Below are 25,227 nucleotides of genomic sequence, written 5' to 3' on the forward strand. Positions count from 1 at the left end.
GAGTGTTTGCGACGATCCTCTCGTTTCGAACAACCAGAGGATCGTCAACTTGTGGGGCAAGATAGCAGCAGCCTACCAGAGGTTTTGCCCGGAGGGGAGGCCACGCAATGGGGAGGATTGCCGGAAGGCGTGGGACCGAATCAGGGTTGCGGTCTCCCGATTTTCGGGCTTGTACACCAACGCCCTCCGCATGATGAGCAGTGGGCAAACTAAGGACGACTGCAGGAGGATAGCGGAGAAAGCCTTCCCCCTGAAGGGGGTGTACAAGGACTTCACCTACTGGAACTGCTATCTTGTGCTGAACGACTCCGAGAAGTTCCGAGTAGGTGTCGACTCTGGCTGGCCGAAGAAGCAACGGCTGAACTATTCCCGTGATTTCAGCGGCAGTAGCGGTGGTTCCCACGACCTCCCTGAGACGGCCCAGGAGGTCCCGACCCCTCGTTCGTTTGCTCGCCGTACTCGCCCGGTTGGGCACAGGCGGGCTCAACGGGAGGCGAGGGGGGTCGCCGGGGGTTCTAAGGAGGTCCAGTCGGCATCCCCCCTTGGCCAATCCACAGCGGATCTCAAATTCTTCTCAGATGGTCAAGACGATGGCCGAATGACGGGCGGCGGTGGACCCCGTGGAGAAGAGTTTGCTTCAAACATTGCTCCTGAGCATGCAGGAGGATTTGGAGGCGGCACGGAGGGAAGCTGCCGGGAGTAGAGGCGACGGCGACGGAGGCGGAGGCGATGGTGGTGACAGCGACGGAGGAGACGACGATGGCGACGAGGAGTGAATTATTGTACTTTTTTTTAATTATTGTATTTTTTTAATTATTGTAATATTTTTAAATTATTGTACTTTTTAAATTTTTAATAGTATTATTAATGTTTCCCGTATATGTCTCGTAAATTAAATTCCGTATATTGTGTGATTGTTAATTATGCCATTTTATATAATTGTTATTAGTGATGTGGCTATTGATGTGGCTGGGCTATTTATGATGTGGCTAGGCTATGGCTGGGCTATTTATGATGTGGCAGGAGGATTTTTAGTGCTGATAATGTGGCAGTTGCTAGGCTATGGCTGGGCTATTCCTATTGTGGATGGCCTTACAGCAAGCCAGGGAAAACGAAATGTAGCCATTGCGTAGGAAATTCAAAAAAACAAACTACTACAATTCCATCGATTTAATGATTTTGTATGGTGTTTGATTGAAGAACAACGACAAGTTGGGGGTTAAATTCCAAGAAAGGACGTCATGGCAAAATTTATCCGTCATTTGTACCCTGAAAAAAGAAGTTTCCAGACATAGGAAAGACGCGAGAAGCTCTCGCGTGTTTTAAAAGTATAGACGCATTAGCCTAATGCGTGTTTAAATAAAACACGCATATTCCTCTCGCGTGTATTAAAGGAGAGACGTGTCTTCCTCTCGCGTGTTTAAATAAAACACGCATATTCTTCTCGCGTGTATTAAAGGAGAGACGCGTCTTCCTCTCGCGTGTTTAAAGCAAAGACGCGACAGGCTCTCGCGTGTCTCCCTTGCTTCACAAAATCCGTCCAGAAGGCAGAACATACCACAAAATACGAAGCAGCAGCGAAAATTGGCGAAATTCTTCCGAAAATCGGCGAAATTCGAAGCCTAATCCGATATTTAGCTCTCCTATTCCAATTTGAAGTGTTGTTAGGTAACTTTCAACCCTTACTTTCGATTTTTATTGGTATATTTTAGGTGGGTATAATAGTTAGGGTTCATGGGGTAGAAAGTATTTTGTTGAATTTGGTTGAATTTGGTGATGAATTATTCAATTTGGTTGATTTTATCTTGAAATTGGTTGTATTTGATGTTGAATTATTCAATTTGGTTGATGTTTTGTTGAAGTGTTGAATACGGTCGAATAAGGTGTTACTTTGTTGAATTTGGTGTTATTTTGTTGAATTTGGTGTTAATTTGGTGAATGTGATTGATATTTTGTTGAATTATTGAATTTGGTTTTGAATATTGAATTTGGTTGAATTATTGTTGAATTATTGAACATGGTTGAATATGGTGTTAATTTGTTAAATTTGGTGTTGATTTGTTGAACATGGTTGATATTTTGGTTTTGAATTATTGAATTTGGTTGAATTTATTAAGTTAAATTTTTTTAATAAAATTTGGTTTATAATTAAACATGTTAAATTTTGATTATATTAGGATGTCGCGATATGGACCAGAAGATCCTTCTGTATTGCATTATCAGCACAGTCATATATCACGCAAGGCGTGGGCAGGCGAGGAAACAACCTCGTTCAATATTCAGCGCTTTGAGGGACATTTCTGGGAAATCGATAATCATCACAGACGCGTGATTGATTATGTCTATAGATTTGGTTTAGGTGGAGTTCTTTTCTGTGGTAAGGCTCTGGATGTAGATCATGCTTTGATCACAGCATTGGTTGAGCGTTGGAGGCCAGAGACACATACATTCCATCTTCCTGTAGGGGAAACTACCATTACATTACAAGACGTTCAACTATTATGGGCTTTACGTGTAGATGGAGTACCCTTCACAGGAAATGGGTTTTGTGAAACTGGGTGGAGGGGTTTATGTGAAGAGCTCTTGGGCTTCTATCCCCTTCAAAACGAGATGAAGGAAAACGGTATCTTGGCATCCGCGCTAATACATAGGATGATGATTGAACCGTTAGAAGATAGTCTCGAAGACGAAGCCTACATTCAATGGGCACGTATGATTGTGCTTGTGCTATTGGGAGGGTTGATCTTACCCGACGGCTCAGGGTGTAAGATACCTCACATTCGACGGCTCAGGGTGTAAGATACCTCTCATGTGATCTCCCATACAGCAATGACGATCAACCCATGAGTTGATAGACCAGCTACCATCACGTTTCTTAAACGTTGCTTTAACCTCCCAATTACATGGGTAGCGTTGCCAAAGGTCCCTGCCTTTTCTTTTCGGACCAAATGGGTCCCTACAAACTGCATGCCATCTTCTTGATTTACTATCCATAGCCTCATACATCCGACCTGTTCCCACATGCCATAATGTGACAGCAGTTTTCAACTGCAATTTGCTATCAAATTTTGTTCCCACATCTATATGTCTCGGATTATCCTCATCCCAATACCACATATCTTCTTCAACCAAACCATGGTCTTCTGAAAAGTAACCTCAGCTGCCTTCACATGGTAATGATCGAAAAAATGGTAACCCTTCAGGCACATAGTCGGGAACAGATTGCTCCCCACGAACAGATGGTTGTACATAATTCTCAACCATCATATCAAGTGTCTCGTCGTCTGTAGAATCTTCACATGATTCTGCACTATAATCAGGATCACTTGGGTGAGAACCATCGGAACCATCACAGTCAGAACCATCTGCACCATCAACATTATCTGCACCATCACAATTATCAGAACCATCTGAACTATCACAATTATCAAAACCATCTGAACCATCATAACCATCAAATGTCACATTTGGTACATCTACTGGTTCAGCAACATCCCCCCTAGATGTGTTGAATTCAAAGCTATGATATTCATCATCCCTCCTAGATGTCCCGACATCAAAACTAGGATAAGCATATCTCCTAGACGTTCCAACATCATGATGAGTGATAGGAGGTTCAAATTGCAACGCAGTGGTAACAGGAGTATATTCAATAAAAAGTTCAATTGACGTGGATTTTCAGCAAACATATACTCCAACAAATTATCATCCACTGGTGTAGCTATATAATTCACTACTCCACTAAAAACCACAGGATGCCTCCATGTTAAATCAATCGTATGTGCATCCAACTCAATTCCAATTTTTTCACATATCATTGAAACAAGTTGATAATAAGATATCTTTTCATTCAATATAATAAATGATTTTGCACGAGGGGGATCATAAGCAACACCCAAACCTGGGAGCTGAATAATTTTCCCATCCCAATATAAACTCACAAACACCATTAAACCTGCAAAATAAGTACGACATAACATCATATACTATAAATTCAACATACTTAAATAAATATTGAACAAAATTAAAACCGAAAATTCAATACCAAGTTCAATGCCATAAACCCTAGATCTATACCTAACTAACATATAGCAATGATAATTGAAATTAATAGTCAAAAATTACCTAACACCACTTAAATTAGGAATTAGAGCATAAAAATATCGGATTCACTTCGATTTTCGCCGGCTAGAGACGTTGGCCGTCGCTGAGATGGAGAGAATGAGCGAGGTGGAAGTGAGGTCGAAAGTGAGGTTTCTGCCTTCTGGACCGACTTTGTAATTCAAGGGAGACACGCGAGAGCATGTCGCGTGTTACATATACACACGAGAGCCTGATGCGTGTTTAATTAAACACGCGAGAGCTTCAATCGTGTTTAGTTAAAACACGCGACAGCTTGTCGCGTCTTTCCCCTCTCTGAAAACTTTTTTTTTCGGGGTACAAATGGCGGATAAAAATTGCCATGAGGCTGTTTCTTGGAATTTCGTCCAAGTTGGGCCGAAATCAGTCAATCTTGTTTTAGTTGAATGTTGAATCATTGAATGTGACTTAAAAACGGTTCTTGCTATATTTTATTCTGCAATTTACAATTCCGACGGAAAATTTTATTAGTATATTAATATTCACAAATGAATGATAATTTTAAAATAATTAATGATATATATTCTATATTATCTCTAAATATTATAAAAAAATATTTTTTCTGTCCCACTCGGGAAGTTTCATTTAAGTTCGGCACGAGTTTTAAAAAATGTAAATGAAAATGGGTGAAAGAAGTCTCACTTTAGAAGTTCTATTTAAGTTCGGCACGAATTTTAAGAAATATAAAGGAAAGTTGGTGAAAGAAGATAGTGATACGTCAGTCATATTTTTAAAATTTAATTTTATAATAAAATGTGATTAAATGTGGGGCATATTATCATATATGGAATATTCCAATTGAGATTCTAAACCCAAAAATAATAAACCAGGATTGCTAAAGTGGATAGATGAAGTAACGACTATGTTCTTTTATAGTGAGTACTTGCTTGCAAGATTATATATTAAAATTAAATATGTTCTATATGTTTAGTTTATGAGACTGAATTTTATAATTTATTTATAATTATATGATAATTAATTATAGTCAATCATTTTTAACTAAAATATCTTATAACTTAATACTAGATTATATGAGTATTAGAGCATCCGCAGCGGTTGAAGGACGGCGTCCGTCCGTCTGTGCAAGCGAGCAGCTGACGTGGCGCGTTCTGATTAGCCAACGGCATTTCCGTTGGAAATTCATTTTTTTTAAATCGAAAATAATACCAAAAAAAAATATTTTTAGATTTCCAAAAATATGGCCGTTCTTTGGATTTTTTTTGATTTTTTTTGATTTTTTATTCCCAAAATCATTTATAAATACTCACATTTATCATCCATTTTTCACATCAAATTATCTCCCATTCATCTTCCTATCATATTTTTTATACAACTTATCTACATCTTCATCTCTCACTCCAACCCTCTCAAATGGATTTCACCAATCTCATTGCGGAAGCGGAGCGCGAAGAACAAGAATACTATGAACAATATCGTGCCGCCTATGAAGCCTATTTCACCGCGAATACCCCCCGCCCCTCCTCCTCGACCAACTAGATCAACTCGCCGCTACATCCATCGTGGCCGGGAGGGAGCCAACGAAAGGCTCGTTGCCAACTATTTTTCCGACCAGTCGCGGTTTCCGGAAGATTACTTTCGGCGCCGTTTTCACATGTCAAAACGTTTGTTTATGCGTATTGTCAACACATTATCCGCCCGTGTTGAATACTTTCAAACATGTACAGACGCAACCGGTCGGCAAAGTCTCTCGGCGTTGCAGAAGTGTACGTGTGCCATCCGACAACTTGCTACTGGGCAAACAGCTGACCTATTCGACGAGTATTTGCATGTCGGTGAGTCAACTGGAATCCATTGCCTGAAAAGTTTTTGCGACGGCGTTCGTTCAGCTTTCGGTGAGGAATTCCTTCGGACACCCACCACCGATGATTGCCAACGGTTGCTTCGTCTTCACGAAACAGTCCATGGTCTTCACGAAACAACTCGTCGGGTTGTCAATCGACAGTAAATCCATATAGGGCCGATAGACGTTGTCCACCGGCAATTGGGGGACCCCCTGCCTACTCCCCCCACAGCGACATGCGATCCCTGCATCATCCCGAGCATCATCTCCCCGACATTTGGGGCATCATTCCCGGCATTCCGGCACTCGCCCCGGGCATCTAGGGCATCATCCCATACCAATGCAGGTACATGTTGTAATACCCGGGCATCATTCCCGAAGGCATTTGAGATTGGGGCATCATCCCCGGCATTCCGGCACTCCTGCCGACGGGAAAATAAGGCGCCGGTGACTCGCTAGTGGTGGGGGAATCACTATCGTGGTGCCCCATTGTTCTTCGAAAGAAAGGTATTTTTAGAGAGAGAGATACTCGTTAATACAAGTTGTGCGAATGAAATGAAGTTTTTTTTTTTCCGCGAATGAAATGAAGTTCAACTGGAAGTATTTATAGAAATTTTAAAAAAAACATTTAATGCAATAAACGGGAATTTCCTCGCGGACGTCCGTTGGAGTCAACGCAATGGCGGACGCAAGGCGTCGCAACAGAATTCCGCGTAAACGCCGTGGAACTGCGGTGTACTCGGCCGAATTCCGTATCCGTGCATACCATGCACAATGGCGGACGTCCGCCGCAGAATTTCGACACACTGGTCGAACGTCCGTCGGGAAGGGCGCCATTGTTGATGATCTTATCTAGCAAATCGAGCGCCGCCTATTATTACACAAAATTCTAGTGGTCAATTACCGCACAAACAACATCTGAAGTTGAAATGGGTCTCTCAGCTTCAAAGCGAGTCAAAAACAGCCTCCAAAAATCGAGTGACTTCAACTCCGCCTGCGGCGCCGTCTTCGCCGACTGCCTCTCCCTGAGTCAACACGCCTTCGCCGGAGTCAGAGCCTACCAGCTCTGCTCCGCCTCCGAGCGCCTCTACGGCATCCTGTCGGGCTCCGTCCCCCTCATCTCCAAGTGGCTCCCGTCCCCTCCCGACCGGACCCAAGTGGACCGGGCTCTGAAGACCGTTCTCTCCCGCCGCCCCGCTCAGGAAGAGGAGATAACGCTGGATGAGGCGGAATTCAAGGAGTTCGCGGTGGAGCTGTTCGCCGACGCCGTCGTTTCGAGGGCTGTGATGGAGGTTTTGAAGAGACTGCCGCTGGGCGTGGCTGGAATTGCGGGTTTCGGAGTGGTTGTGAAGCCCGGAAACGACATCGTTGTGGCGGCGCTTGGGGCGTACGCGCTAGGGCTCGTAACCTTGATTTATCACGGCTTGGACGGTTAATTAATTCACTGGGATGAATTACGGATATTGTGAATTTCATATTTATCGATAAATATTTGGTTATTTATCGCTAATTATACATAAGTAGATGATGAAATGAGTTTGAAGGGTGTATTTGGGTTATGGAGGCTGCCTGATAAGATTAGAATTAAATTGTAGCCAAAATAGTAAGTAGCATTCATTGTGTTAAGATATGAATGGATGGTGGATGCTTCTGTTTTGGTTAGATATGTTAATCTGATTAGTTTCATAAAAATAGCTGAGAGACTGTTTATAGCTAGTTTCTTACTGTTCATCCCCTCATCTAACCCCTTCATCACCTATTCAAAATGGAGTACTATTAGATAAAGTAAGCTAAAGGGATCTACAGTAATACTACTAAAATTTAGTTTGAGCATGTTTTGATTCAATTTCATACATAAGAAGATAATGATCATTTTCCACAGATTACTCGCCTCCAAACTCCCAACAAGTCTGTTATACTATTTTCATTTAGTGAGAATACATGTTTGTGGACCATTTCAAGTATTTTTAAGGGCATGAATAACGCGGAGGGCCGGGCCGCAAATCGCGAGTCCCGGCCCGTCCCACGCGATGGAGGAGGATGCGGCACGGCCCAGGCCGGTCTCGGGGCCGCATTTGCGGCCCGGTGACGGTTCAGCGGCCCCGCCTGGCGGCGATGGAGCTTCCTGTTTGTTGTGGGCCGGGACGCAACTGTTCACGGATTTTTGAATTTTTGGAAGAGGAAGAAGAGCGAGGGGGGGAGGAAGAAGATGGAGAAAGAGGAAGAAGATGGAGAAAAGAGGAAGAAGATGGAGAGGGGCGAGATCCAATCATCACTTTTTTTTAATATTTTTATTTTTTTTGCACTTTTTTTTAATTTTCTAATTTTTTTTTATAATTTTTAGTTTATAATTTATTATTTTTGTATTAAAAATGAATTTCTCGTGTTATAATTGCTCAACGTTGGTGTATCAAGTGTGTGAATAGTGAACAGGGGGTTGGCTGCTGCCACGCTTTAACTTGGGAGTTTTGAACTACTGATTTTACTCTAAGCAGAATTAAACTTGCTAGCTTGATCAAGGTAACTTTAACTACTGGGTCAAGTGCTCGAAGATGAAATTAAAGTAGTAAATGCAAGGATGAAAACGGAAGTAACTTTGATTAAAACTAAACTCATTACAACGCAAAATTTAAACTAAGCTAATACTTGGGCAACTCCGAAAGCAATTAAAACCGAGAAGAGCCTCGGCGGGAAACTTAAGATTACGCCGACAGATAACAAGTATTCTGCAGCGCTTCTTCAATCCCCCTTTCTAACTAAGCATTACTTTATCTAAGTTAAACTAAGCTATTCTAGAGAACTGAACTAAGCTAAACTAGACGGAAAGTAAAGGATCGGCTCCATTTGTGTGGTGGCACACCCTCTATTTATAGGCTCGGCACGACCTCCAGCTGGATAACGATCTTGGCAGGGAATATTCGCTCATGCTGAGAGTGCGCGACTCATTGATTGCTACGTGCTCTTCTTCTAGAATGACGACGCTTTTCAGCAACAGAATCCTGACTCAGCTCCGTCCTTACGTCTCATATTCCAGCATGTGTCCCCTTCTAGAACGTCGTCCTTGATAACAGAATGTTGATCACCATCCAGCTCATAGCCTCGCGTGTCCTTCTTCTGACATCCAGTGGTCCTCTCCTTAACTGCTTGATTACTCCCCTTGATCAACTTCCCCCTGAAATCTGGTCTTTTTCGCCTATTGTACTTGCTTGATCAGTCTGACCTAGTTGTCTTGGTCAAGTAGCATTTCTGCACATTTAACACTTGTTTTGCGCGATAAAACTGATCAAGTAGCGTATATTTTACCCCTAAACCGATGCATGAAATGAGTCTTATCACGTGGCAGGGCAGTGGGAAGTCCGTATGACGTGGCATGAGGTGTTTTTGGGAATTCCACCGGAAATTCCGCTCCACTGCTGATGCTCTAAATATAATATCAGTGAAAGAACTTTTGCTTTTTTTAAGACTTTTTTTGGACCAAATAACCCTAGACTTTTAGAGTTGGTTATTGTTTTTTAATTAGAGAGAACCACTACTTCAGTTTCATTTGATTCATTTATTTATGTTGTATTTCCCAAGAGAAGTCGTCAAAGTATGTGGCGAATAATTTTTCGTTATGGCACATACTTAGAGGGAAATGAGTGAACCACATAAATGGTACTCCTCATGAAAAAAATAGAGTAAAGGTCAAATGATGTCATAAACATATGGTTGTTTTACGATTTGGTCATGAACATTATCTTTTTGATTATTTGGTCCCTCACAAATGAACTCGGACCGGAATCGGTCCTAAATTGACGGAACTGTCTAAAACAAACGGTCAATGGCATTTAAGCAGGTTTTGACCAAAATTAACCATTTTAATTAATATTTTAAATTATTTTGGAAAAATAAAAAATAATTGTTAAAAACACATAAAATGATGAAGAACACTTTCTTCATTCTCCTCTCTTCAGCGACAAACAGAAGGTCCGGCGACGGCTGCAGTTAGTGAACAGTTAGAGCATCCACAACGCTTGGCGTAACCGGCCCGCGTTCCGTGCCGGAGGAGCGAAACCGCGGAGAAACGCGTTGCAGCCGGTCGTTCCGTCCCCAGCCCGTCTCGAGACCCTCCACCACGAGACGCGGCACGAGACGTCTCGTCACGCGCTGAGGCGACGTGGCGAGCTCCCAGGCCATGCATGACGCCCACTCGCCGGCCCGAGAGTGGGCGTCGTCACGATGACGCAATAAATATTTTTTTTAAATTCAATTTTTTAAAAAAAATAAAAAATAAAAAAAAATTGTAAAAGGTAATGTTACCGTTTATAGTCGTTTTTCAATTTTTTTTATTTCTTTACTCTATAAAATACTCCTATTTCATACGCATTTCACTCACAAACACACATCTATTCCTCTCAAATGCTCTCTATTTCCACCTCAATTTTCATCTCAAATCAACTCTGTTTTTCTTCTCCCAAATTTAATCAAACTAATGGATCCTTTTGAACAAATGAGTCAAATAATGGAACAATCACTTGTAGAAGATCGACGACGGGAGGCGGAGGAAGCCGCGCCGCCCCAACGACGGTCCCGTACGTACATCCATCATAACCGGGAGGAAGCCGCCGCAAGGTTAGTACGCGACTACTTTAGCGATAACCCGGTTTAGGGAGATACGTACTTCCGTAGCCTTTTCTGCATGGGGAAACCGCTATTTCTCCACATCGCGAATACTTTGGCAGCCCGGGAAGAGTTCTTCCAGGAAGGGTTCGACACGATCGGCCGTCCCAGCCACACGACGCTGCAGAAATGTACTGCAGTAATCCGTCAGCTTGCGACTGGACAAACGGCCGACATGTTCGATGAATACCGCCACATCGGAGACACCACTGGGCGACTGTGCTTGCTCAAATTCTGCAAAGGCGTCCGGGCAGTATTCACCGACGAATTTCTCCGGAGGCCAAGCACGACTGATTGTCAGTTCCTGCTCGACCTTCATGAAACAGTGCACGGATTCCCGGGGATGCTCGGCAGCGTCGATTGCATGCACTAGTAATGAAAGAATTTCCCGTTGGCGTGGAGGGGGTCCTACACGAGCGGCCACAAAGGCACCCACCCAACAGCTATACTCGAGGCCGTTGCCGACTACCGGCTTTGGATCTGGCACGCGTACTTCGGGGTCCCTGGGTCAAACAACGACGTAAATGTGCTCCACCAATCCGACCTCTTTACCGAAGTTTTGGATGGTAAAGCGCCGGCCATCAACTTCGTCGCCAACAACCGGCTTTATAAAATGGGGTACTATCTCGCCGACGGCATCTACCCGAAGTGGCCTATCTTCGTGAAGACGTGCAGCAGGCCTGCGAACCCAAAGCAATCACATAATGATAGTAACATCATTGGCTCATTGCGATTTTAATTCTGGTATTTTGGGGTGTTAATGGATAACCGAGTATTCTAGAACTAGTGAAGCTCTCCCCTAATTTTGGTATTTTGGGGTTTTGAGGCGGCATGGGTTGCGGCTGCGGGTGTTGAGGCGGCGAGTTTTGAGTCGGCGGAGGTTGGAGAGGGTTTTGAGGTGGCGGAGGGTTTGAGGCGGATTGTGTTTGAACGATTGTGTTTTATTTTGGATGTATTTGTTTTAATATATTATGTTTCTTGCACTTTTTGCTAATAGAAATTAAGAACTTTAATTAGGTGTAACTAATTACAATTAGTAATTTAATTTGGTCAAAACCTTCTTAAATGCCATTGATCGTCTGCGTTTAGACAGTTCCGTCAATTTAGGACCGATTCCAATCCGAGTTCATTTGTGAGGGACCAAATAATCAAAAATATAATGTTCAGGACCAAATTCATAAAACGACCATATGTTTAGGACCACATTTGACCTTTACTCAAAAAAATATAAATAACTTGTGATACAACTAAAGGAAATTATATAAATATGACGTTAATTGCATTTAAATGATACAATCCGAAAAAAAAAAATTATATAAAGAATTGTGATGGAACGTGATAGTATTTATATGAGATATTATTTAAAAAATATGGGGAATGTATTTTTTTTATGATCGAAGACGTATGCGTCATGTATGTGTGTTCGTATGTGGATAAGAATGGGATATGTGTTTTATGATGATTGGGGTTAAGAGACGACATGTAGTGAAAAATATTAGTATCATGAATAATAATAATAATAATAATAATAATAATAATAATAATAATAATAATAATAATAATAATAATAATAATAATAATAATAATAATAACAAAATAATAATAATAATAATAATAATAATTATTATTATTATTATTATTGTTGTTGATTGAATATTAATTAAAAGAATTATGATGTTTGTAGTGAAAAATATTAGTATCATGACAAAAATATTGTGTAATGATGATAATGCAATACACACGAATAACTATCGAATAAATGCAATGAATATTATTTTATGTGAATTAGATAATATTAGGATACATAAAGAAAAATAAATAGTGATTTCGGAATATAAGATGGCGTGATCCAATAATAATAAAAGTTAAACTAATGTTAGTAGGGAAACTAAGAAAATTGAAAATTAATTATAAGAAAAAGGAAAGAGGGTAGATGGTGACGTCCCGGAATTTCATTCCTTTTTTGCGAGATAAATCGAATTTATTAGCTTAATTAAATTCCTACTAGAAGCCGGGTGATCGTAGATTATCGTTGTAATCCCGACTTTTGAAAATAAGTGTTCGATCTTGGAGAATACAAAGTAAGAAATTATTGATGCAAAGGAAAAAAAGAGAGTGAATTAGTACAATACTTTGTGAAGAAGATTTTACATATATGTGGTACAACAATTTTGGAATGCAACATCTCCATTTTAAAGATTCTAACACTAAGCATTTGGAGACTAGCTAAAAATAGCAAGGAAATCAACTTTGATAAGAACAAAATCCCCTCTCCTTCCTCTCGATTTTCAGCCCTCATAAGACCCCAAATGTGGACAGCCTTGGACACCAAGGAAACCTGCAATGTTACACAAAAGAGGTTAGAATGGAATCTCATAACAAAAAAAAAGGGAGATGGAAGCAAGCCTAAATAAGAGAGCTAAGGTAGTAGGCTGAATGAGATCAGCCAAGTTGTCTCTAATCCATCTTTCACCAAAGAGGAAAATAAAACAAACAGTGAGCTCTTCTCACTGCACCAGCCAAAGATAAGCAAGGAGATCAGATTCTCCCCTCAAATAACGAGGAAGATATTGGACCAAAGATCCATCCCATAAGACTTTCACCAAATGAGTAACAACAGTTGGATCACCACATAGGAAAGATGAGCTGACTGCCCCAAGATAGGAGCCTCAGCCCCCAAGAATCAGTCACAAACAGCCAAGAAATGTGGCTATATAAACCACCCAAGACCACTTCTCACCCACACCTCTCAAGCACCCCAAAGTTTGAGTGACACCAAGGAATATCAAGGGAGAGGCAGTGGCAAGAAGCAAAGCAGTGACAGCCAAGAACCAAGGATTCACCAAGTGAGGTAATTCCCTCAACACACCATAACCTTTGCATCATGTAGAACAACAACCATGATAGAACAAGGACTTGGATAAAATAGGAATAGCCTCAACAATCAGTAGGGCCAGTGCCTTTAAGGATGCTCAATAGAGTTATCAAGTCACCAACATTTAGTCCAGAACATAGCAAGATGTAGCATTTAAAGTGGAGGCAACAAATACTCATTCCAGTAAGCTAATTCCCCTTCTCAAAATCAACTTTAGAACAATCATATGATCTTTCCCAACACCACTGCGGTGGAACTGAGAATCCACAAACAATAACAAGTTTAAGGGGAAAAGGGGGAAGGTGACTTAGCTTAGGGAATGGGCTATCCGACGAAGTAGCGACAGGGATCTCGACGGAGGCGGCCGACGCGGGTCGCCGGCGTCGGTGTGACTGCCTCGCGGAGGGAACGACAGCGGTACTCCGGCAGCAATGCTGAACCACCGTGGAAGCGAGCGAGAGAGCCGGAGACGGCGCGTGGAGCAGCGTTGCCCGCCGGCGATGTTCACATCGTCGCAGAGAGAGCGAGAGAGGCGATGCCTCCTGCATAGCGGTCACACCGTCGGAAACTGCAGGAGCACCACCGGGAAAGGAGAGGACCGGCGGCGAGCTCCGGCGACACGGAGCAGGGTCGAATTCGCCGGAGAAAAGAAGTAGGCGCAGCTCCTTAATTTCTAAATTAGGGATTTCAAATTGGTTTTGGAGATAAGTGTTGAGGAAGGAAGGAAGGAAGGAAGGAAGGAAGGAGAAGATAAGGGGGTATATGCCGGTGGATCTCCGGCAAACGAAGGAACCGGCGATTCCAACGAGGAAGAGAAAGCCGCCGCTGGTTGTGCTTCTCTCCAATTAAGGATCCCCAAATGGGAGATAGGAATGTGAGAAGAGAGAAGTCACGATGGGAGTCGACAAAGGAGTATACATGGACTGGATTTAATTAATGGTTGGGCCATCTAATTATTTTCGGTTGGGCTTTAGGCCATCTGCAACGATTTCTCTTATCCGTCTCTTAACCGTCCCTTAAATTACTATTTATGGGCCTCACTATACTTTTTTACTCAATCTCTTAATTAAGGGACGGAACCTGCAACCATCAATCTCTTATCCGTCCCTTAAATTACTATTCATTCAATTTCATTTTTTATTTTTATTTTCAACCAAATTCAATTAATAAAAACACACTTCATTAAATAAAATAAAACTACAACATAAAATAAAAATACAACTAAAAAATAAAAAAAATACATAATTAAAATCCTAAAAAAATAAAAATTACATAATTTAAAATACAATTTTATAGAAAATAAAAAAAACTACTCCTCCGGCAAATCATCCCCCGAAGGCGGTGGAGGTGCACTGAAGCCACCTGGAGGCGGAATACCAAGTTGTCTTGCCATAAACTCAATTACGGCAAGATAGGCTTAGTATTGGAGATGCGTCATGCGGGGAGTGTCCGACATTGTGGCGGTCATGTACATGGACATTAGGGAGTTCGAGGGTGCCCCCGAGCCCGAGCCCGCCTGGCTTGATTCTGCTCGGCCCCTCCTCCCTCTAGCCTCCTTCACCGCATTTCTCCCTTGCGGCCGACGGCGCCCACGGGAGGACCCCCGGGCATCGTCTGTCGTGCCCTCAACCTCCTGCGAGGCAAACTCTTGTGCGGCGCTGCCCGAACCGCCCTCACTAGACGAGTATTGGCTACCTGTCGTGTGCTTCGTGTGCTTCGAGGTCGAGCCCGAGCTGGATCGGACACCGCCGGTCCACCTTTCCTCGTCTTTGACGACCTCCCACGACATGTTTGAATTGTTTGGCGGTGTCGTCGAAGTAGACTCTCAAAGCCGACCTCAGAATGTCGGCTCCCGTGGCTCCGCTTTGGTAATGAGCCGCTTCACTCTTATAGATAGCGCAGAATTTTTTGACCTCTCTGTTGACTTGTTCAAAGTGAGCGCGGAGCATCTTATATGTGCGGCGGCGGGACCCCTTCCGCTTAATCTCGTGGTAGGCCTCGGTGACCTTTTCCCAGAAGCACTTCGGGGATTGTTGATTCCCGACGATTGGATCGTACGAGACGCAGATCCAAGCGTTGTACACCGCCAACGTTTCTTTGGGGCTGTACGGATGCCGGTCTAGATCCTCCTCCTCCGCCTCCGCCCTGGAGCTTCCACCGCCTCGGCCTTCTTCCGGAGTGGGTTCAACGGAATAATCCTCTCGAATCTGGGATAATCCCTGCTAATACCTCGGGGCGGAGGGACGGGCGTATGCATCCACATCAAAATGGCGTGGTTGGTCCCCCGGCATCGACGAACCCTGGGTGCCCGGTGTCGACGAACCGGAACCACCACCCAGGATATTGGTCATGCCCCCCAGTCACCGAACGCGTTGATGTCGAACCCGCCGGAGCCACCACCGCCAGAGTTTCCGTAGCCGGACAGTTTGTGATGAGAGGTTAGATGAAAATTGGAGAGGAAATGGATATGATTTGGGAAGAATAGATGTGTATTTGTGTGTGAAATGAGGATGAATTAGGAGTATTTATAGAGTAAAAAAATAAAATAAAAAATAATAATAAAAAACGGTAATATTAACAGTAATATTACCGTTTTTCATTATTTTAATATATTTTTTTTAATTCAAATTTTTTTTAAAAAATGATTTATTGCATCAGCGTGACGATGCCCACTCGCGGGCCGGCGAGTGGGCGTCACGCATGGCGCCGGAGCGCGCCATGTCGCGCTGGAGCGTGGCGAGACGTCTCGCCATCCGTCTCGGCGGGACGGAACGCTCGGCGGGTTGGGGACGAGACGGGACGCTGCAAAGCGTCACGCCGCCGTCTCGTCCCGGCGTGACGGATTAAGGGCCACCCGCGTGACGCAGGTGCCTTAGTATTTAAAAGGGTCTCCAAATTTTTTGAACTTCAATGTGAGGAAATGGTGTTGACCGAACAAGGAGTATTTTTGAGCTGGACATTTTTTTATGGAGCCAGTTTAACTAAATAGAGTTTTGGGCCTACTACTTAATTTACCTTGGGCCGAGAATTATTTGTGCTTGGATTGGAATTTAATTAGTGGACTAAGTTTGAGTCTACTAAATTATATTAGTTGGGCCGAGTAAATTATTTTGAACTAGAATTAATTATGGAAAGGAGCTTAGAGCTCGAAAATTGATTAATTAAATTTCTGAATAATTTACTAAGTTTTCGAAGATGGAAAATATTGATGTTGGAGAAGCGAATGGACCGACCGGCGTCGCCCCGCGACGCCATGGGTGGTTTTAAGAAAAATCCGAAAAAAAAGATTTAAGAAAGGGATTTTCCAAGTATCCATATTTTATTAAATAAGTGCCCAAATATTTATTTTAGAGAAAATTGAATTTCTCCAAAGTTAGTAAAATGAATAAATAAATTCTGCAGAGTTGTGAAGCCCGAGGTAGGATTAAGAAAAATCTTATAAGACGAGACTAAGATATATGTTATGAGGTTTTGAAGAACTTAGACTGATCAGTCGGACTTTTAAGATCATAAAGAATTTAGTATGCGCGGGCCTTTTAAGAAAAACCCCGTGTGATACAGTTGATGGATGACAACTATATAATGTATGTTTTCATTTTCGGCATGTGTCCACTGAGTACTCATGTACTCAGCCCTGCATGTATTTATAAATGTGCAGGTTGAACGTCAAGATGATGGAGTAATTCGGAGTCGATGTTATTAAATAATCAAGTGGATCTTCCCACTATTCGTGTCTTCATACACGAAGTCGTTTAGTAAGGACTTATTCCGCTGTTCTTTTGAAAGTGAGAATTGTAGAATCTCACCATCGAACTCTGATTTATTGATGAGATGTTTATTCTAAGACCATGTAATTGAATACTTGGCTTCTATTCTATGATATCAATCGACTTGGCCTTTGTGCAAATTCTCAAGTTCTTCCCCTTTTCTTTCCCCCGCTTCTTAAATCCTCCTTATTAGTCGCGGTTTACCTACTTCCGCTATCCTTAGCAAAATGCGGTCGTGACATAAATACTTAATATTTAAAGGAAATATATATATCAAGAAACTAGGTAAAGAATTATTAAAAGTTAGGAAATGATTAATATAATTGTTAATAAACCATTATCTTTTTTTAAAAGGGTTGAACTCTACAGTGAGGGTATTGCTACTGAGCTGTCGAGCTCACTCCCCCTCTTCTCTCACCCTACAGGTTAAGTAATAAAGTCTGTATTAGAGGAGCGCAACGGCTGCATCCTGTCATTAGTCGATTGTGGAAGTTTAGGAAATGTTATTATGTTTTGTATAAAGATTTTGATAGTCTAATTCTGCTGCAAGGTTTGATATGAAATTTTTTTTGTGTAATGCATGTTAAAAAAAATTGTACTCCTAAGTGTCTGCGATACCAATTAGTGACATTACTTATTTGATGGGTTTACCGATGGAGTAAGGGGTGTTGCATAACCCTTATAGTCTGTAGGGGTATTTTGGTCCAAATAAATGCAAAAATCCTTTTAGTGATATTATATCAATGTCTAGGGACGTTTGATGATATTATTTCAATGTCTGAACACTAAAATTGTAGTTCTCTCTTAAATTTGTTATACTCTCTCTGTTCCTTTATAGTTAAGTCAATTTTTCATTTCGCAAAGTTTATTTATGGTTGAATCATTTCCATATATGGTAGTAATAATAACTCACTTTATTTTCTCTACTTTATTCAATTTTTTACTTTATTATCTCTATTTTTTTCTCTCTCTTACTTTATCTACTTTATTACATATTCATATCTAACACACTAAATATTCATTTTCGTGCAAAAAAAAATTATCTCAGCTATAAAGGAACGGAAAGGAAACCTTTCATTGAATTATGGGAATAGGGAAAAGAAAACAAACACAACCATAATTAAGAAATCATAAATCAAGTAAAAAATTCAACTCTCACAACAATTTACAATCATACATCTTCCGGCCGAGCTAAAAATCAGAATAAGGGCATTCACTATAGCTCGAAGTGGGATTATACACCTACCCTAGTTTCATTTTTCATCCGCTATGTCAGTATTTTATCTTTCAGTCCATACACTTGCAATAGCCTAGGCTATAGCACAGACTACACTCGCCCTATTTCCATTTTCCCCTTGTCCACTATTTTTATCTTATTAAAGTTTTTATGTAACTAAATAAAATAAAATATCAAAATGACACAAATTAAAAGGCAACACCTAAAATACTTAATTGAAATAACGAGTTATTCCTTCCGTCCCAACTTAAGAGTCATATTTTGCCATTTCCGTCCATCCCAACTTAAGAGTCCTATTTCACTTTTACCATAAATGGTAAGTAGGCCCCACATTCCACCAACTTATTTCACTCACATTTTATTATAAAAGTAATAAATATAAGTGGCACTCATATTCCACTAACTTATTCAACCAACTTTTCTTTACATTTCTTAAAACACGTGCCATAACTAATTAGGACTCTTAAGTTGGGACGAAGGGAGTACAACAGAAATACTTAATTAAAAAATATAGAAAATAAGAGAAAAAAAACTATTACATTACGGATAAAAACAGCTGGGATTCATCTTCAAATCACTAGAGTGAGAGAGAAAATAAAATAGGGGAAGAGATTGGAGTAAGGTGTGAGAAATGAAAGTGAAAATGAGATGTATATATAGAGTGAAAATGGTAAAAATAAATTTATTGTTGAAGCTCCTGCAGTAGCAGATGATAGCCGGACGACTATCATCGGGCCTGAAGGGCGCGGACCATGTGAAGGTGAGGAGATAGGGCGACCACCTACAATAGTGGACGAGCATCGTCTAGTTAGACTATCATCCACTATTGTGAGCTGCTTAAATTCTAAAAATATATCAGGACTCAGGATCGTGCGACCAAGTCCTTATAAATCTCGACATATCTTTTCGGGTGAATTAGATTAAATAAGACCATTCATACTTGTTACTTGCACGAGTTTGGGATTGGTTGACACGAAACTACATTCTCTTACTTTTCTATTCTCACTTTGATTTCAACTTAGATGCTTATTTTTCAGTTGCTTATAATCAATGTTCAATCATTTCTCTTGTCACAAGTAGAGTTGAAAGCCTCCACAGCTGAATTTTTCTTGGTAAAAAGCAGGAATGTTGACTATTTACTTTTTAGAAAAAAATGTACGAAGTACTATATAAGGAGTAATTTTCTATTTAGACACAGTTGGGTACTATTACTTCTATCATACTCTCTCATTTCCATAGTAACGGAGGCATTTCTTTTCGGCACGCAGATTAAGAAAAATTGTGTTAGGTGAGTTAAGGAAAGAGAGAATAAAGTAAAAAATGAAAAAGGTAGAGAGATAAAGAGCAAAAAAGTAATAGAAAGTAAAGTATGCGTGGAAAAATGTGTTGACTTTTACTAAAAATGGAAATGACTCTATTACTATGGAACGTACCAAAATGACAAAATGATTCTATTACTATGGAACGGAGAGTATAAAAGTATCCATTTTTTCTTATTAGTCTGTTCCACGTGAGTATGCATTTTATAATTTTAGATACTATTTCCTATTTAATGAGGCGTGACTCATTATTACTAATAATATTTTAAATATTTTTTCTTTCTTTCACTATCTTACTTTATTAATTGTACATAAAAATTCGTGTTCAACTAAAAATTCATATTCTTATAGGATAGAATGAATATTTTTATTATGAGTAGGACTATGTAACAAGTGCTATCAATTTAAAACTAATAGACTTGAATATATATGCTAGAATTATTAAATTTAATTTTAATAAAACTAACATAATGCGGAAATCTTTTAATGTAGGAAAACTTTAATAATACCACGCGAAATCAATTTCATTTGAAATAAACACAATATGAGATCATCGTGACAGCCAGGTAATGACAAGATTAAAAATTGTGTTGATAAATATTAAAATTCAATAGCAATAAAATAGTGGGTCAAGTCAAAATTTATAACAAGACTCCACGACATTATCGCATCCATTTTACGAAATAGCCCTTTAAAACTCAAAGAGCAAACAAGTCCATATATTTTAGTCTCGAGGTCAAATTTGGACTTTCAAATCCACACTACAAATGCACATTGACATATTCAAGTTCATACACACGACTTGTTCCAGCATATCGTAATGGCCTTGGTCAACAACGAATACTAAGAAAATATTGGTAATAACGAGTTTGATTCAACACTATAAATTGAGGCAATCCAACCATACTTCTCATTCTCAAACCCACAACACAAAAAAATACATACTTGTGCAAATACAATCGACCTAGTTCCCAAATTTTGTTATTTTTCATAAGTTTAAAGATGAACTCCCAGAAAATGTGCATTATCTCGATCATGTTCGTAGTTTTTGTTATTATGTGCTCGAGTAAAGTACAAGTAGAAGCAAGAATATTGTCGCAAGATTCGTCATCCAACCAACTCAACATTCCAAATATATACGACAATGCAAAGCAGACGATGTCGTATTGGTTTCAACAGCTAGCATCGGGACCTAGCCCTAGAGGACCAGGCCACTAAGTTATAGATTAAGGATTCATTTTTTTTAATTTTCTATTCAATTCTTTCAGGCTACTAAGTTATAGATTAAGGATTCATTTTTTTATTTTCTATTCAATTCTCTCATTCTTTTATGTTTGTGAGCTGTTCGGACATTCAATAAAGATTTGGAATAGATTCATTAAATTTCTTATTCGATCGTTACACTTACTAGTAACTAGTTTGATTCATATCGTCCAACAAATATTCATAGCTTTTATTTGCATGGAGAACTCCAAATGATTACTTAAAGTAGTTATAATATATTATCGAACAAATAACGGTAAAATAAACATATTTTTTACTTAAAATGTTAAAATTAAAATTAGTTTCAGTATATGCCAAGTATGTACAAATTAAATGCTATGTAAAAAGAAATATAATATCATTAACACAATACTCCACCCTCCCACAAGAATATGCACTATTTGGTTTTAGTCTGTCCCACAAGAATATGCATTTTCTAATTTTGAAAACTATTTTCTCTCTAATGAGGTGAGACTTATTTCCCACACTAACAATACTTTAATTATTTTTTCTCTCTACCCTTCTTTAACTTTACCAATTTTGTAATAAAATCTGTGTTGGTCCCAAAGTGCATATTTGGAGACCGAGGGGGTATTAAAAATGTAAAGCTATTCATATATGGCTTACATATTACCATTATTAAACAATGCTGGAATAGTTCACATATAATGCTTATATTATCAAACTGATGTTATTTAAGTAGAACAAAAATACACAATGCTACAATAGTTCATATATGATGCTTATAATTATATAGTCTAAACAAACAAAATTGCTCTCTAAATTAGAATTACCGAGCACTTATCGATCAATTAGTACTAGTACTTCTTAATTGATTACCGAGCACTATCATTCTCAGTAAAAATTTTCGAGTGATATTACTTACCGAGCACTAGTACTTCTTAATTGATTACCGGTTCTCGGTAAAATCAAAAAACCGAAACGGTTCAAACCGGTTAATTGAGAACCACAATCCGATAATAGGGTTTATGGTTTATGAATACATAATTCAATACCTTGAAATTCAAAATAAATTAATTTCATAATTTCAGTTCGGGTTTAGGGTTTAGGAATAAAAATGATTTATTTAAAATTTTTAGGTATTAAATTAATAAAAAAAAGGCGTTGGATTGATTTTTTTTTCTGAAATATTTTTGGTTTTTTAGATATTGAATTGTTCAATTTTAGTATTGGATCATTTAAATTTTTATGTATTCAATTGACGTTATAGATGTTGAATGTTGAAATTAATTTGATTTGGGTTATTTTTGTTTCTACGCTAATCAGTTGTTACTAATCCGCCACCTGAGGCGCTATTGCTTGCGGGCACTTTCCGTCGGGGCGGAACTTTTTTGTTTTTAATTTAATATATTATTTTAGCTTTAAGAGCATCCATATCCGTGCTCTTGCCAGTGAGCACGGATGTGGGCCCGACCCCACTTTTTCTGCCTGCTCTTAGGTAAGGGCACAACACCCACATCCGTGCTCTTCCGCAAGGACGGGCACAAGGTCCCACCATTCTATTATTCAATTTAAATAAAAGCATTTCCACAAAATTAAAATTCATTAAAAATACCCGGAATAATATTACAAATTATAATAAAATTAAAAATTACATAATTAAATTCTTAAAAAATAAAAATTACATAATTAATATCCTAAAAAATAAAAATTACATAATTAAAATCCTTAAAAATGAAAATTACATAATTAAACTACTAAAAAATAAAAATTACACAATTTAAGCGTAAAAATGCCCCCCCGGTGAAGACTAACCAACATTCTTTGGAGACCCCGTATCATCGCCACATGCGATCGAAGTTGCTCGGGGGTCATATTTGACCTATCGGTCAAATTGAGTTGGGCCAAAACCCCCCACAACGAGTTGGTGGGGGGTTGAGGTGGCACATGGGGAGCGGGAGCGGGACTGGGAGCAGGTTCGTGATCAGGGGCGGATGGAGTCGCGGCGCGACGGCGGTTGGCCGCCGCCTTCGTCCTTCCTTGCGGTCGGCGTCGGGGCTACCCAAGTTAGCTCCGGCAAGTTGGCTAGCCACGTCTTCGGAGCCGGCGTCGGATAGGGATACCGACCTTGACCCTTTGGAGGAGCCGCTAGAGGAGGATGTTACGCCTTCCCTATACTTCGGATGCGACCGCGTCTCCTGCCAAATGTTGAGGTACTTGAACGGCTTGTAGTTCATAGATTGGTAGGTCGACAAGGCGGAACTGATGACGTCGACCTCGCTCTGGCCGCTCCCCGCCGACCGCTCTTCCTGGAGGTAATAACCCTAGAAATTTTGGATTTCTTCGTTGGCTCTGTATATGGCGTTGCGCGCCATACTCTCGTTGCGCTTGATTGTTCCAACCGGTCGGTTTTCATTGTACCGACGACAGATGCGCCACCAATAATGATCGTCGGATTGGTTCGTGCCAATCTCCGGATCTTCGGAGATTGACAAGAACGCTTTGAACAATTGCTCCATCTCCGCCGGAGTGTACGGTGTGCGGACACCGCGAGTAGGAGGAGTCCGAGTTTGGGAGGGGCCGCTCGACCTCGCTCTAGGCTCGGGTGTCCACACGTATTGCCCTTCGGGGGCATCTTGGTCGTCGATCGGGTAAGGCCGGTATCCACCCGGAACTTCCGAACCTTGGGTTTGAGGAGGGGCCGAATATTCCGTTTCCGGACTAGGAAACGGTTGAGAACCGAACCAATCGGGGTTCCAACCGTGGGAGCCCGGGGGGTGATCGCCGTGGCCGGACATTGTTTTGTTGTAAGAGTAAGAGTGAATGAAAGATTGGATGAGAATTGAGAATGGAAATGAGAGAATTTGGATGATAATTGTGTAGTGTGGTGTGAATTTTTGGTGTGAAAGTAGGGGTATTTATAGATGAAAATGTGTAATTTTGGGGAAAATAATTGAAAAACAAATTAAAAGTGGGTAGAAAACGGATAGAATTTTTTGGGAAGTGGAAAAATAATTTTTTTTATTTTAAATCGGATTTTTTAATTAAAATCCAATTAAAAAAAATTAAATTGCCAATGGCTATGCCGTTGGCCAATCACACGCTGCGACTTCGCATGCTCGCTGGAACGGACGTGCTCGATGCATCGAGCAGCGCCGTGCCAGCGGCACGAGCGCAGCGGCGGACAGCGTCTCCGTGCCGCTGGCACGGACGGACGGACGTCGTCCTGCTCGCCGTTGTGGATGCTCTAAATATCCTCATTCTTCTTCTATTAGTATTTTAATCTATATTATTAATTTTCTAAATTAAAAATTAAAATAATAAAATACTATGAAAAATAGTGAAATAAGTTGGGGCGGATTTTATGACTCGCATCATTACATGTGTTGGCCTTTGATGCTCAAATTTAAAATGATGACGTGACAAATGAAACGAGTTGTGGCAGATTTTGGAGTGAGTTTTATGTCCAACCACTGTGCCAAAGTAAATATTAGGTCATCCACAACGCTGTATCTTAACCGTCTCATCTCTTAACTATTCATGGGCTCCATTATACTTTTTACTCCATCTCTTAACTAAGAGACAACACCTGCAACCCTCCATCTCTTATCTGTCTCTTAACCATCTCACCCCTTAACTATTCATTCAATTTCATTTTTTATTTTTATTTCCAACAAATTCAATTAATAAAAACACACTTCATTAAATAAAATAAAATTACAAATTACAATTCTAAAAAAATTAAAAACCTCATTAATAAAATCCTAAAAAAATTAAAAATACATAATTTAAATAAAAAAATATATTTTTTATGGTGGATTAATTTGTGGGAATGATTTGATATTTATAGAAGTGATTGGAGGCTTAAAAAAATAAAAAATAAATAAAAAAATTGCAAAAAACCCCTATAAATGACTAGTATATTTTTTGGGATATATTTTTTAATTTTTGAATTTTTTCTGAATTTTTAAAAAAAACAAAACAAAAAAAATTTCGGATAAAAACGACGCCCACTCGCGGGCCGGCGAGTGGGCGTTACGGACGAACCGGAGCTCGCCACGTTACCAACGCACGTGGCGAGACGTCTCGCGAGCTGTCCCTCCGGGACGGGCGTCTAATCTAGACGGGATGGAGACGGAAGGCTACAACGCCGTCTCTTATACGTCTTGTCTCTCCGGGACGAGATAAGAGACGGCTAAGGGATG

The 25,227-nt window shown here is 40.3% G+C and overlaps 1 protein-coding gene across 1 annotated transcript; it reads left to right on the forward strand.

The window, feature by feature from the left end:
* Positions 1 to 6,784: 6,784 nt before the first annotated feature.
* Positions 6,785 to 7,633, forward strand: LOC121757960. Its single transcript, XM_042153406.1, has one exon. The coding sequence runs from the start codon at positions 6,871 to 6,873 to the stop codon at positions 7,375 to 7,377; it is 507 nt and encodes a 168-aa protein (XP_042009340.1). The 5' UTR covers positions 6,785 to 6,870; the 3' UTR covers positions 7,378 to 7,633.
* The last annotated feature ends 17,594 nt before the right edge of the window (positions 7,634 to 25,227 follow it).

Source organism: Salvia splendens, chromosome 12 (genome assembly GCF_004379255.2).
Source record: "Salvia splendens isolate huo1 chromosome 12, SspV2, whole genome shotgun sequence".
Lineage (NCBI taxonomy): Eukaryota > Viridiplantae > Streptophyta > Magnoliopsida > Lamiales > Lamiaceae > Salvia > Salvia splendens.